This window comes from Phascolarctos cinereus, unplaced genomic scaffold, assembly GCF_003287225.1.
Source record: "Phascolarctos cinereus isolate Bilbo 61053 unplaced genomic scaffold, phaCin_HiC Scaffold_726;HRSCAF=1367, whole genome shotgun sequence".
In the NCBI taxonomy this organism is placed as follows: domain Eukaryota; kingdom Metazoa; phylum Chordata; class Mammalia; order Diprotodontia; family Phascolarctidae; genus Phascolarctos; species Phascolarctos cinereus.
Genome location: NW_027556098.1, coordinates 217,356,373 through 217,369,347, shown reverse-complemented (window position 1 = coordinate 217,369,347; position 12,975 = coordinate 217,356,373). Strand labels below are relative to the sequence as shown.

The 12,975-nt window shown below is 40.3% G+C and overlaps 1 protein-coding gene across 3 annotated transcripts in view; it reads left to right on the top strand.

Moving 5' to 3' along the window:
• Positions 1–1,696: 1,696 nt before the first annotated feature.
• Positions 1,697–12,975, top strand: part of DYNC1I2 (dynein cytoplasmic 1 intermediate chain 2) — a 65,395-nt gene continuing 54,116 nt past the window's right edge. Inside the window, exons 1-2 of one of the 3 annotated variants that reach the window (XM_020990958.2) lie at positions 1,697–2,058; positions 11,790–11,907. In XM_020990958.2, coding sequence (XP_020846617.1) covers positions 11,800–11,907 — 108 coding nt within the window. In that variant the 5' untranslated portion in view covers positions 1,697–2,058; positions 11,790–11,799. Of the gene's footprint in view, positions 2,059–2,541; positions 2,566–11,789; positions 11,908–12,975 lie in introns of those variants that run through there. The other 2 variants (XM_078146972.1, XM_078146973.1) reach the window with 2 other exon arrangements.

Genomic DNA, 12,975 nt, shown 5'->3' with positions numbered 1-12,975 from the left:
TCCTTTAAGTCCCAACTAAAAGCCCATCTGTTACAGTAATCCTCTTCTAATCTCTTTTAATTCTAGTGCCTTCCCTCTGTTAATTATTTCCTGTTTAGTCTGTATATAATTTGTTTGGTCTATATTTGTTTGCATATTGTCTTCTCTATTAGATTGTGAGTTGAGCAGGGACAGTCTTTTGTTTTTTGTTTTTGTTTTTTTTATTCCCCAGCTCTTAGCACAGTGCCTGGAACATGGTATGTTTTAATAAATGTGTATTTATTGATTGATAAATATCAGCTGTTATTATCAACTATTACATATCTCTATCAGAAAATGTGCTAGTCCAGTTATTCTGTCAAAAAAAGAATGATGAAATTTGTCTGGCATAAGCCTCCCTTGAAAAAAGTCCTTATATTTTTAGATAACATTCTTATAAAGGATATTTGTAATACATCTTAAATGTGTATATTTGTTGAATATCAACCTTATTAAGCAGAGGTACTGAAGTTGTGATTTCACTAGTATAGAGAATTCTCAGGTGACAAATTTCCCTCTACTATTACAGATTGATACCGTCACTGCAATTTAATCACTCTGAGCACTGAAGGTTAAAGGACCTTGTGCAAAATCAGATGGTCTGTGTATGGGGAAGGCAGTACTTGGCCCTAGGTCTTCCTGGCCTGACAGGCTGATGGAAGCCTATCCTTCCATCCAATATGTCTCAACCTTACAATAAAATTGTTGTTGCTTATTTCAGGAACTTTTGCTTTACATACAGCAATGAATTGGTAACAATTTTTCAAATCTATTTAGCAAGTAGCAATTAACCTGATCTAGACTAATATTGATAAACTTAACCCTTCTCAGCAATACAAGGATCTGAGATATCTCCAGAGGCCTCGGGATGGAAAATGCTATCCACATCCAAAGAAAGAATTATAAAGTTGAATCGCTATCATTTTTTTCTCTTCTGTTAAGTTTTGTTTCCTCTTTCTGATGGTTCCTCCTATTGGTTTTAATTTTTACTTACAACTTCACTAATGTGAAAATATGTTTAATAGGAATGTAAATGTATAGCCTATATCAGATTGTGCGCCGTCTTGGGGAGGGTGGTGGGGAGGAAGGGGGGAGAAAAATTTTAAACTCAAAAGCATATGGAAGTGATTGTTGATAAATCAAAATAAATTAATAAAATTTAAAAAAACCTAAAAATAAATAAACTTTTAAAAATATATATTATTCTAAGAAAGGGTCCATAGGCTTCACTAGGCTGCCAAAGGCGCCTATGAGACAAAAGAGTTGAGATCCCCTGTCTAAAAGAGCTGCCCAGAACAAGGAGGTTAAGTAACTTGCCCAGAGACACACAGCCAATATGTGTTCGGGGGCAGCACTTGAACTCATGTCTCCCTAGTTTTCAGGCCACTTACACCGTCTCTCCTATTTACAGCAAATTCCAGGGGGGGAAAAAAAGACAGGGATACATCCGAAAGAGGTGCTGAAACTTATTATTAATTTCTCTTTAAGAGTACAATTAAAAGCAAAGGGTAAAGAGAGATGACTCCGCAAAGACTCGCTGTTTACATACTACAAGTCCCAGAACACAAGAGGACGGGGAAAAAAAAAAGACTACACTTCCCAGAATCCCAGAATCCACCGCGCATCGCACTTGGCCTCCGCGTCATCCTGGGAATTGTAGTTCTCTAGGCAATCACCTGCTCCCGGCGCCGTGGTCGCCTTCCCAGCTTGTGTAAATTCGGGGCGATTCCTCTGACTTTCGGAAGGATATAAACCTGGTGCGGCGAGTGCCTCCTTTCCCTCCTCGCGTCGGGTGGCTTACTTGAGGCTAATTCGAGGAGATCCAAAAGGCTCCGCCCTTCCGTCCCACGAGCAACCGCGTCCCAGAGAAGCTACTTGTCCCTTGGCGCTGGCCGTAGCCGACGCCCATCCCTCTTTGTGTGATCGGGAAAGCCAAGCAACCGGCGAAAGCCGCTGGGGCCGTCAGTGGAGGCAGAAGACCCAGTTCCGGGCGAGTCGTGGTCAGTCAGGCGGGCTCTCCCCATCCCGCCCCCGCGTCAGGTGGGTCGGCCTTTCCCTCCCGCAATCCCCTCCCGCCCGAGCCCACGGGCTAGGCCGGAAGAGAGCCGCCCGCTTGCCTGCACGGGGTCGCCGCTGTCAGTCGGGCCTGCCCTGCGTGGGCCCAGGGCGGCCCGGAGCAGACGGAGGGCACCGCCCCCGGGAGCCGCCCATGCCCGGCCAGGCCAGGCCCGGGACCTCCCTGCGGGAACGGGGCGCTCGGACCGCCGTGCTCCTGCAGCTGCATCCCGGGACACTTGCGCCCCTGCTTCCCCTCCGGCCCCGGCTCCGACCCCGCCTCCTGTCCCGTAAAAACGCCCCAGTGGGCGCCCGCAGCCCCGGCTTGGTCCCAGTGGTCTTGGACGGCGCCTTGAGCCCCCAGACCCGGAGCTTTCCCCGGGGGTCCGTCACGGAGCCCCCATTCCCCCAGGCTCCCCCGGGAGGTCGCGGAGTCCGAGTTGCAGCTTCTAAGCGCACATGCACCCAGAGGGAGAGGTCCCCGGGGACGAGGTCGGGGTTTGGGCGACACGATGTTTTCTCCTCTGCGTTTAGTACAGTATCTCGTGTATAATTTGGCAGTTTGTTGGATGAATATAGGCAGTATAGGAGATACCCATTAGTTATTGATAGCGGACTCTATATTAGAGGTTCATAACCTTGGGCCGTGAACTTGGTTTGCTTTTCAAAATATAACTGTTTAGATATGTTTGGTTTCTTTTGTATTTTGCTTCATATATTTAAAAATATTTTGAGAAGGGTTCCATATTGTCAGACTGCCATAGGAATCCAAGAATCCCTGGACCACATCTGTGTAGTAAGGGGCTAGAGTAAGGATGGAAACAGGAAAAATATTTCTCCTGTGGTTTTTATTTTCAGATATGTATAGGTGTTTCACCTTTTGTTTTGAATTTTTTAAAGAGTGTACTGGGGAAATACTTTCTATTATTTGGGGGAGTGGATGGTTGTCAGTTTGAAGTTCAGAGCCTTCCTTACCCATGAAAGGAAAGCATTGCCTCCTGAAATTTCCTTTGTGCTTTAATCAGTAGTTGAATTTTTTTTCTTTCCTAACTTGCCATTTTGGTAATATAACAATAGTGATAATTTTTTGCGTGTGTTTCTTTAGAATTTTCCCAAATACTTTGAAACAGTTTTAAAGCCACAGTTTTCAAAAGCTTTACTACTGTTTTAAAGAGCACAGAGAAATTGGCTGTTATTTAATAAATTAGTGATTTGAAGTAGAATACAGTTTACTCTCTGTTAATATAAAATTATTTCAGTAAAGACCCCTGAATTTTCAATAAATAAATATTCAGGTCTTTCTGAAACTAAGGATGATAAACTGTGCCCATTTAATTATTTCTTGAGGCCATGCTTGTACAAGACATTCATGTCTTAATACAATCCTTCAAATATTTATTAAATAATCTTTTTTTGTGCAGTGCATTTTGCTAGGTCTTAGGCTACAAAGACAAACCACAACACTCCTCTCCCTCCAACTCTCCAGTAACTTCCTTTCTGCTGAGTGTAGAAACAATATAGAAACAAAAAAGTACATACCTAATGATTGGATTTGAAGCAGAAGACACCAGCAGCTAAGAGGATGAGGAAAGGCTTCCAGTAGGAGATGGTACACGAACTGAGCTTGAAGGAAGCTGGGATTTCTGAGAGGTGGAAGGGAGAGGAGGACTTGCATTTCAGGCTTGGAAGACAGCCTGGCAAAGACATGGAGTGGGGAAATGGAATGTCATGTACAGGGAACTAGCAAGTAGGCTGATTTAGTTGGAATGGTAAGTATGTTAAGGGGAGTAATGTGAAATAAACCTGGAAATACCTGGAAGGTGTTGTGAAGGACTTTAAGTGCCAAGCTAAGGAGTTTTGCATTTCCCTAAAGGCAGTAGGGAGCCACTGAAATTTCTTGAGCAGGGGAACAACACATTCAGACTTGTGCTTTAGGTAAGATTATTTTGGCAACTGTGTGGAAGATAGATTGGAAAGGGGAGATACTGAAAGGCCTCACTTAGGAGCCTCTTGCCATAGTCCAGGTGAAAGATAATAAGATTCTAAAGACAGGTAGTAGCCAAACGAATGAAAAGAAGGGGATAGATATGAGAGGTGCTATGGAAGTAGAATTGAAATGGCTTAGCTCCTGATTGCATATGAGGGGTGAGGGACAGAGATGGAAATAAGGGAGATTAGGAAGATGGTGCCCCCAACAAAAATCTTTAGAGAAAGATTGAGTTTAGAAGGAATTAAGTTCAGCTTTGCATATGTTACCTTTGAGATGTCTTTTTGCCCATCTCAGTTGATGTTTAATAAAGCAATATATTTTTGTCCACTCTTCTTGTAAAAGTAGTACTTGCTAGCAATTTTTGCATTTTGAGGAATTTTTTGTTGCTGTTCAATTCAATAATTAAATGAGTCCATCAGTCAGTAAGTATTTATTAAACCCTTACTACGTTCTAAGTACTGTGCTTAAGCCCTGGGGATACCAATAAAGCCAAAAGATGGTACCCTTTCTCTAGGAGCTTGCAATCTAATGGGGAAACAAGATACAAACAACTATGTACAAAGAAGATAAGTACAAGATAAATTGTAGATAATCAGCTGAGGGAAGGCATTTGCATTAAAGGGAATCCGGAAAGGCCTCTTGTAAATTGTGGGATTTTAGGTGGGACTTAAAGGAAGGATGGTGAGGAGAGGGAGAATTCAGGCACTAGGGACAGTCAGTGAAAATGCAGTGATGTCTTGTGTAAGGGACCCAAAGGTGGCCAGTGTCACTGGATTGCAGAGTAAATGGGTGAATAAGTATAAGAAGTCTGGAAATGTGTGTGTCCAGGGGCGCAGGGCAGATTATGATGGAGTCTGAATATCAAACAGTATTTTATATTTGATCCTTGAGGTGATAGGGAGTCAGTGGAGTTTATTGAATGAGAAGTAGGTAGTGGGACATGGTAAGACCTGCATTTTAGGAAGATAAATTTGACAGATGAGTGGGGATGGCTTGGAGTAGGGAGAGACTTGAGATAGGGAGACCAGAACCCTATTGCAATAGTTCAGGCATGAGGTGATCAGGGCTTCTGTCAAGGCATTGCATTGTCAGAGGAGAGAAGGAAGCCTCTAGAAGAGCTGTTGCAAAGGTAAAATCTATGGGACTTGGCCACAGGTTGTACATGGAGGGTAATAGACAGGGAGCAATTGAGGATGACACCTACCTTGTACACCTGCGTGATTGGGAAGGTGGTGGTCTCCTAGCTAGCAGCGGGGAAGTGAGGAACAGGGGAAGGTTTGTGGGAGTGTGTGTGGAGATTATGAATTCAGTTTTTGACATGTTGAGTTAAGTATGTCTTTGGAAAATCTAGTTTATGAATTCTGGGACATCCAGTTGGAGATGCCCAGTAGGCAGTTGGAGATGCAGAACTGGAAGTCTGAAGAGGTTAGAGCTGGACAAGTAGATTTGAGGATCATTAGTACAGAGGTGATGTTGACCATCATCCCATGGATGACCAAGTGATATAGTATAGAGGAAGAAGAGAAGAGGACCCAGAACAGCTTTGGGGAACAGCAAAGGGTGACCTGGATGGAGAAATAACAAAAGAGACTGAAGAGAGGTCAGATAGATAGGACAACCAAGACAAAATAATGTCATGGAAGCCCAGAGAGAAGAGAGTATCAAGGAGAAGAGGGTGATTGAGAGTGTCAGTTAATTTAAACAAATATTTATGAAGCACATTCTGTGTGTAAGGTCCTGTGCCAGTTATTGGGTGAGGAGGGAGGAAGGGAGAAGAGACAGGAAAAATTACACAGTTCCTATTCCCAAGAAGCATACCATCTATTAGGGAAGGTATGATGCAAGGTTGAATGTGGTGAGGGAGAAAGTTTAAGGTGCAAGTGACCTTTTTAAAATGGGGACATTGTGTAGTAGAAAAATGATGAGACTGGAGTTGAAAGACCTTGGTTTTAATGAAAACTGTGCCACTTAATGTGTGTGTGATCTTGGACGAGTTACTTTGCCTTTCTGTGCCTTGGTTACCTCATCAGTAAAGTGAGGAGGTCAGATTAGATCACCTCCCCTGCCCCTCAGTTAGCAAGAATTTATTAAGTGTCTAGTATCTTCTAGGAACTGTGCTAAGAACTAGGGATATTTAAAAAAAAAAAAGTAAAAAATAAATGAATGAATAAATAAATAGAATTAGTCCTTGCTCTCAAAGAGCTCACAGTCTAATGGATTAAGCCTCAGGGGTGGGGAACCTTAGGCCTTCTAGGTCCTTGGGTGCAGCCTTTCAATTGAGTCCAAGTTTTACAGAACAGATCCTTTGATTAAGGGGATTTGTTTTGTGAAGTTTGGGTTCAGGCAAAGGGCTGCACTTGAGGACCTAGAGGGCCACATGTGTCCAGATTCCCCACCCTTGGACTAATGCAACACAAGCAATAATTTTCTAGCTCAGGTTTCTCCTGCTGCTGCCTCAATCTGTCTATTTCAGTTCACCTCATCTGAAAGTACAGATAAAGGACACTTATATAGAGTGATCTGGTTAGTGTCATAAAATTTAAAACTGATTACCAGACCAACAGTTCCTTTTTTTATACTTTGCTTCCCCACAGTCTCTGGGGAACCACTCAAAAGTTTTGCCATTCTACACAGAATATACTCCTTTCTTTTCTATCCATTTTGTTCCAACCTAGAAGCTCACCTCACCTGCTACAGTTTCAATAGATTCCTCTTTCAGTTAAGGCGAGTAATATTCCATTTTCTAGGTCTGTTCCCCCTTTTTGGTTTTTCTTCTCTAACCAACCACCTCTCACTGGTCCACCTTAATTATTCAACAGCTTAAAGGGTAGACACACTGCAAATTGTGTAAATCACTCCGGGGTGCTATAAGTAATGCTTATTATCTTTCTCTTCCCACCATAGACTGAATGTCAGTTATTCAGGTCAACTTAAAAGTGCTGAGTCCCTAGTGACAGTATAGGTACACATCCTTAGCATTTTAGAAACAGTTTGCTGAGCTGACTACATATGCAATGGAAAATAGTAGAAGCATTCCCACTATAAATAGGTACAAAACAAAGTTGTTCAATTTTACTACTGTGTAAAGTAGTTTTAGAAATGCACCCTATATTAATAAGACTTGAAAAAATCAGCATGTTAACCCATATGTGCCTGGGAAATGCAAGAAACTTGACGAAAAATAAATTAGTTCCACAGGGTAGCAAAATATAAGATAACAAGTCCTCAAATCATCCTCATTCTTAGATACTAACAATAGAAACCAAGAAGTACTAATAAAAAAGAATATCGCTCATAGTATTGACAAAAAATTAACATATTAAGTATTAACAAAAAAAGAAAATTACAGAATTTTTTTTAGAAATAAAGGGCTTTGCCATCTATTGAAAAGCCTTCTTCTTTTTAGACTTTGCACATGATATTCTCCAGGCTCCCTGTTTATGCCTCACTTGATATTGATAATCAGAAGGTGATTGAATAAAATGATCCCTGTGATTGGCATCTATCAAAGAGTTTTGTATGATCTTAACGTCGTATATTTGAGAAACACCTTGTTGGAAAAGAGGCTTTAGGGCTCTTAGGCAAACCCTTTTTTTCCTCCTGATCAACAAACAGTAAATATAGCAGGATCTTATATTCTCTATTCCTTTTGATACAAAATAATTTGGGAGGGAAAGAGAATAGCAATTGAAGAGTTCAGGAAAGACTTCACTATAGAAGGTGGTATTTGAGTTGTATCTTGAAGGAAGAAAAGGATTCTAGGAGGCATTGGGGATAGCCCATGCAAAGATATGGAGACAGGAGGTGAGAAACAGGTCAGTTTGGCTGGATTAGAGAGTGAAGGAGGAGGAATAACATTCACTGAGGACAGAAGGGTAGTTTAGGATCAGGTTATTAAAAACTAAAAAACAACAACTAGGAGTTTACATTTTATCTCTGAGGCAGTAGAGAACCATTGGAGCTGAATAAGAAAGGACCATGATCACATCTGTGCTTAAGGAAAAATCACTTTGACAGCAGTGTTTAGGATGAAGAACAGTAGTGAACGTTGGAAGACCTAGAGGCTAATTAAGAGGTTATTGCAATAATCTAGGCAGAAAAATTAGGATCTGAACTAACACTAGGGTCTTAGCTGAGTGAATGAAGAGAAGAGGTCCAATGAGAGATGTTTTACGGATAGAAAGAGCAAGATTTGACAACTCAATTGAATATGTGGAGTGAGAGAAAATGAGGACTTGAGGATATGCTGAGATTACAAACATGAGAGACTGGAGTGATGGTGGTCATTTGCACAAAAATAGTGAGGTTTGGAAGAGGGGATGATTTGGGAGGAAAGATGAGTTCATTTTTTTAACATATTGAGTTTCATATGTGTCTAGGACATCCAGTCTGAAATATCTGATAGCCAGTTGGTAATGTGGAATTGAGAGACTGAAGCTGGATATATCAATCTGTGAATTATTTGGATAGTTAAACCCGTGGGAGCTGATGAGGTTACCAAGAGAGATTGTAGAAGAAGAGGAGAAAAGGGTCTAGGACAGAACCTTGGGGAATACCCGCAGTGAGGAGTCCCTTCTAGTTCTAAATCTAGGATTCTACAATCAAAGAAGGATTCATGGATAAGGTACTACCTGAGCTGTGGAAAGGATGATAGTATTTCCTAGGCATTGTGAAATAAAAAAGAAGAAAAAAGAAGTCAGTCTGCACAAAGGCATTGAGATGGAGATGGGAAGAGGGAATCAAGAGACAGCTAAATATCTAGTTTGGTTGGAACATAGGGTACAGAAAGAGCAGGAGCAGGGTGAAATACAGCTACAAAGGAGTCAAATTGTGAAAGAATTTAAGTGATAGTTATATTTTATTCTCTCTACCCCATTGGGAGCACAGAAATGACTTGGGCAGACCAGTGCATTAGGAAGGTTTCTTTGGAAACTATATGAAAGCTAGATTAGAGGAAGGGTACCAGTTCCAATTCAGGAAGTATTTATTAAGTGCCTAAAAAGTAGCAGGTACTGTGCTACATGCTGGGGAGATAAAATAAGAAGTTAAACTGTCTCCATTCTCAAAGACCTTCACATTCTATCGGAACAAATACATTTTATATTTGTAAATGCAAAACTTAAAGTACAAAATAATTTACAAAGAGAAAGATACTAACAAGTGGCAGGGTCAGAATAGTCTTCCTGGAAGAGCTGGCATTTGAGTTGAGCTTTGAAGGAAGCTTGGAGTTATATTCGGTGGAAGTGAGGAAAGGGGAGTAGAATGTCCTCTATGGGGTGGAGCACAAAGCCTAAAATGATTAGTTCTGTTTTAGTCGTGTTGAGTTCAGAGTATCCATGGGACATTGAGGTAAAGATGTCAAATAGATGGTTGAACTGAAGAGCATGGGAAGGTCTTGTATATGTAGATTTCAGAGTTATCTGCTTTAAACTTCTAATTGAAGCCTTGGGAATGGATGAGATCACTCAAAGAGTGAAAAGAATGCCAAAGACAGAGTAGTAGAGCACACACACGCGCACACGCACACACTCTTAGACAGTGGAAAGATTATGAGCCAGCAAAGGTGAACCAGAAAAGGGCATTGTCAGAGAAGCCAAGAGAGGAGAGAGCATTAGAAGGAGTTACCGTTTGTTGTCATTTGACATTGTCAGCTGTGTCATTTGCTGCAGAAAGACCATGAAGGGTGAAGACTAAGAAATAGCTATTGTTTCCAATAACTGGAGGTAATCGATGACCTTGGAGAGAGCAGTTTCTTTGGAATAGTGAAGAGTTAGGAGTAAGAGTAGGGTGAGTCAGTGGAAGGAGCAAATATAAATTGCTGTTTTTCAGAAGTTTATTTTTTCGGGTAAGAATATCTATGGGACTGTAACATGAAGGGTTGGCAGCATTGATGGAGAGATCAATGGACCAAGCTCTCAGAAGAGAAAAGAGAGGATAAGATCAAAGGCAGAAGTAGAGTGGTTGGTATTGGCAAAGAGATTCACTTCACCTTCTGAGGCTGGCATGAAGGAGGAGAGGTTAAGTGAAATTGTAGAGAGGTTTTGAGGTGTGGAAGATGGAAAATGTACACAGATAAGTAGATAGCCAAAAATTTTAGGAGGAAGAGAACACTACCAACTCAGGTCGTGGAGGAAGGAATTATGGCAGAGGTGGTACCCAAGTTAAGCTTTGAAAGAAGCTAGCAATTCCAAGAGGCAGTAATGAGGAAGGTGTACATTCCAGGACCAGGTGGTGATTAGAGCAAAGTCGTTTTGACTGTGAAGATTTTGCACAAATAAATCTAATGCAGTTAAAATTTATAGGGAAATAGATAACTGGTAAAAAAATCTTTGCAGTTTTTTACTGCAAATAATTAAGAAAATGCAAATTAAAACAACTCTAAGGTTTCACTTCACATTCTTCAGATTGGCAAAAAGGAAAATCCAGATGTTGGAGGAATTCAGGAAAACAGACACACTAATACATTGTTGATAGAGCTGTGATTTGGTCTAGCCATTATGGAAAGCAATTTGAAACTATGTCCCAAAAGTTATTAAACTTTATTTAACTACGTACTGTGATTAGGACTATACCCCAAAAAACATTAAAGAAAAAGGAAAAGAGCCCATATTTACACAAATATTTATAGCGAATCTTTTTGTGGGAAACTAAAGGAGTGCCCTTCTGTGGGGGAAGGGCTAATTAAATTGTGGTATATAAATACATTGGAATATGATGGTGCTATAAGAAATGATGGAAACTGGGAAAGACCCATGATCAGATGCACAGTGAAGTGAGCTGAACTAGGAGCAGTTTACACAACAACATTACAAAAAACAACTTTGAAAGATTTTAGAAATCTGATTAATGCAAATGAGAAACCACGAATTCAGAGGACTGAAGATGGATTACACCATTCACCTCCTGCCAAAGAAATGAGACATATATATCTAGTGGTCAAAGTGAGAATTTGTTTTGTTAGACTCTGAGTAGTTATTTTGAAGATACTGGTTTTAGATTTTAATTGCAATGGAGTAGGCAGTATGAGAGGTAATAAACACTTGTAAAAATAAACTTGTTTTTTTTTAAATCATGAAGATAGGAGGTGAAATATTGAGTTAGAAGGGAAGCATCTTTAGGTCACTTTGGCTGGAACACGCCTAAAGGGGATAACCTGGGGACTAGACCTGTGATTTCATTGGTATAGAGATCCTCCCCTCCATCCCCCTTCCCCCACTTTGCCTCTACCTCAAGAAAACCCCCTCTTATCAACACAGTTCCACATCTTCTTGGCAATTTATAGTCTTAAGAGACCTACCTAGAGAACTGAGAGTATAAATGACATGACCAAATTCACATAGCCAGTGTGTGTTAGGAGTGGGACTTGAACCCAGGTCTTCCTGACTTTGAGGCTGACTATCTATTATTCCATCCTGCCTCTCTACCTAAGGGTGGATAATGTGAAATAAGTCTAAAAATGTAGCTGGAAGTCAGATTGTGGAGAGCTGAAGAACTGAGGATTTTCTGGTTTTAAAAAAACATAAAATATACTATTGTTTAAATAGAAATCACTTTGTCTCTTGTTCATGTTTGTAATCTTTCCGACTCCCAGCTCTTAAGAAATTGTGAGAACTTTTGTTTTACTGATGGCATTTGTTTAAAGTGTATTTCTTTTATAAATCTAACGTTAGCAAAATTAAGTTATTGCCAGCATTCTGATTATTTTAAATAATTGTATTTTCATTAGGGTCACAACCATGTCAGACAAAAGTGAATTGAAGGCTGAACTGGAGCGAAAGAAGCAGCGGTTGGCTCAAATCAGAGAGGAGAAGAAGAGAAAGGAAGAAGAAAGAAAGAAAAAGGAAGTAAGCTTGATTATGTTTTAATTACATTAATCTGTTTTGAATAACCTGCTTATTCATTAGCTTCATGATTTCATAGTATTTTAAACTGTGGTAGTTTTACTTTTGTGAATCCAACTCTGGTTTCATGCCTTATCACACTTGAAACAAATCTTGAATTCCTCAGTGGATCTATAGTTTCATTGATGTGGGTGCTCCACCCAGTATTAAAGATGACGATTCATCCATGCTTTTCAAATTCTTTCCTCTCTTCTCCAAAAGGATCTGCCTTGTGTGCTGAAGTCTCCTCTCTAGGTCTTTTAAACACTGTCTGAGAAACAGACAGTGAATGTGTCACTTAGGCTTTCTGCCTTTTTACTCTCACTTCCTGATTGGCTCACTTCCTTTTCCCATCTTGTATTTCTTGGAAGAACCTGTCTTTTATGCTGTTCACTGTGTTACAGATCATCATTGGTCATTTGCTGTGGCCCATTTATACCCACCCTGCACATTTCCATTGAACTGTGGGTTACCTATAATTTTTCTTCTTTAGAGATTTCAGTATTCTAGAAATCACAGCCATAGTCGCATAGTTATTGATTATTGCTGTTAAAAAGATGAGGTTTTGTGTCAGGTTTTTTCTGTGGGATTGTTGAAAATACTTTCCCGAGTGCAAGTCAATTCAATTCAACAAACATTTATTAAGGACCTACTATGTGCACAGTGCTTGGGATACAAAGACGAGAATGAAATAGGTCTTGCCGTCAAGGAATTTACATTCTGCTGGGCTCCTCTCTTCCTTCTTTTTAATTCTGGGTCCAGCTCATAGTTTGTCTGTAGGTCCTGTCTAAGATTAGTGCACTAATGGACTAATTCAGTGGACTCTACTCAGTTGTGTAGTAGTCTGGACAAGAGGCATTCTTCATTTATCTGGTTTTTTTGTATTTATTCTTTTGAGTAATCAGAAATTTAATCAAGGAGGTCCCAACAATGTGTAATTTTCCTCTTATTAGTCAATTGGTATCTTTTCCTTTTTAAAATATATGGAAAATTGATCTCACAGTGCTTTCAACATTGCTTCCTCAAGCATAT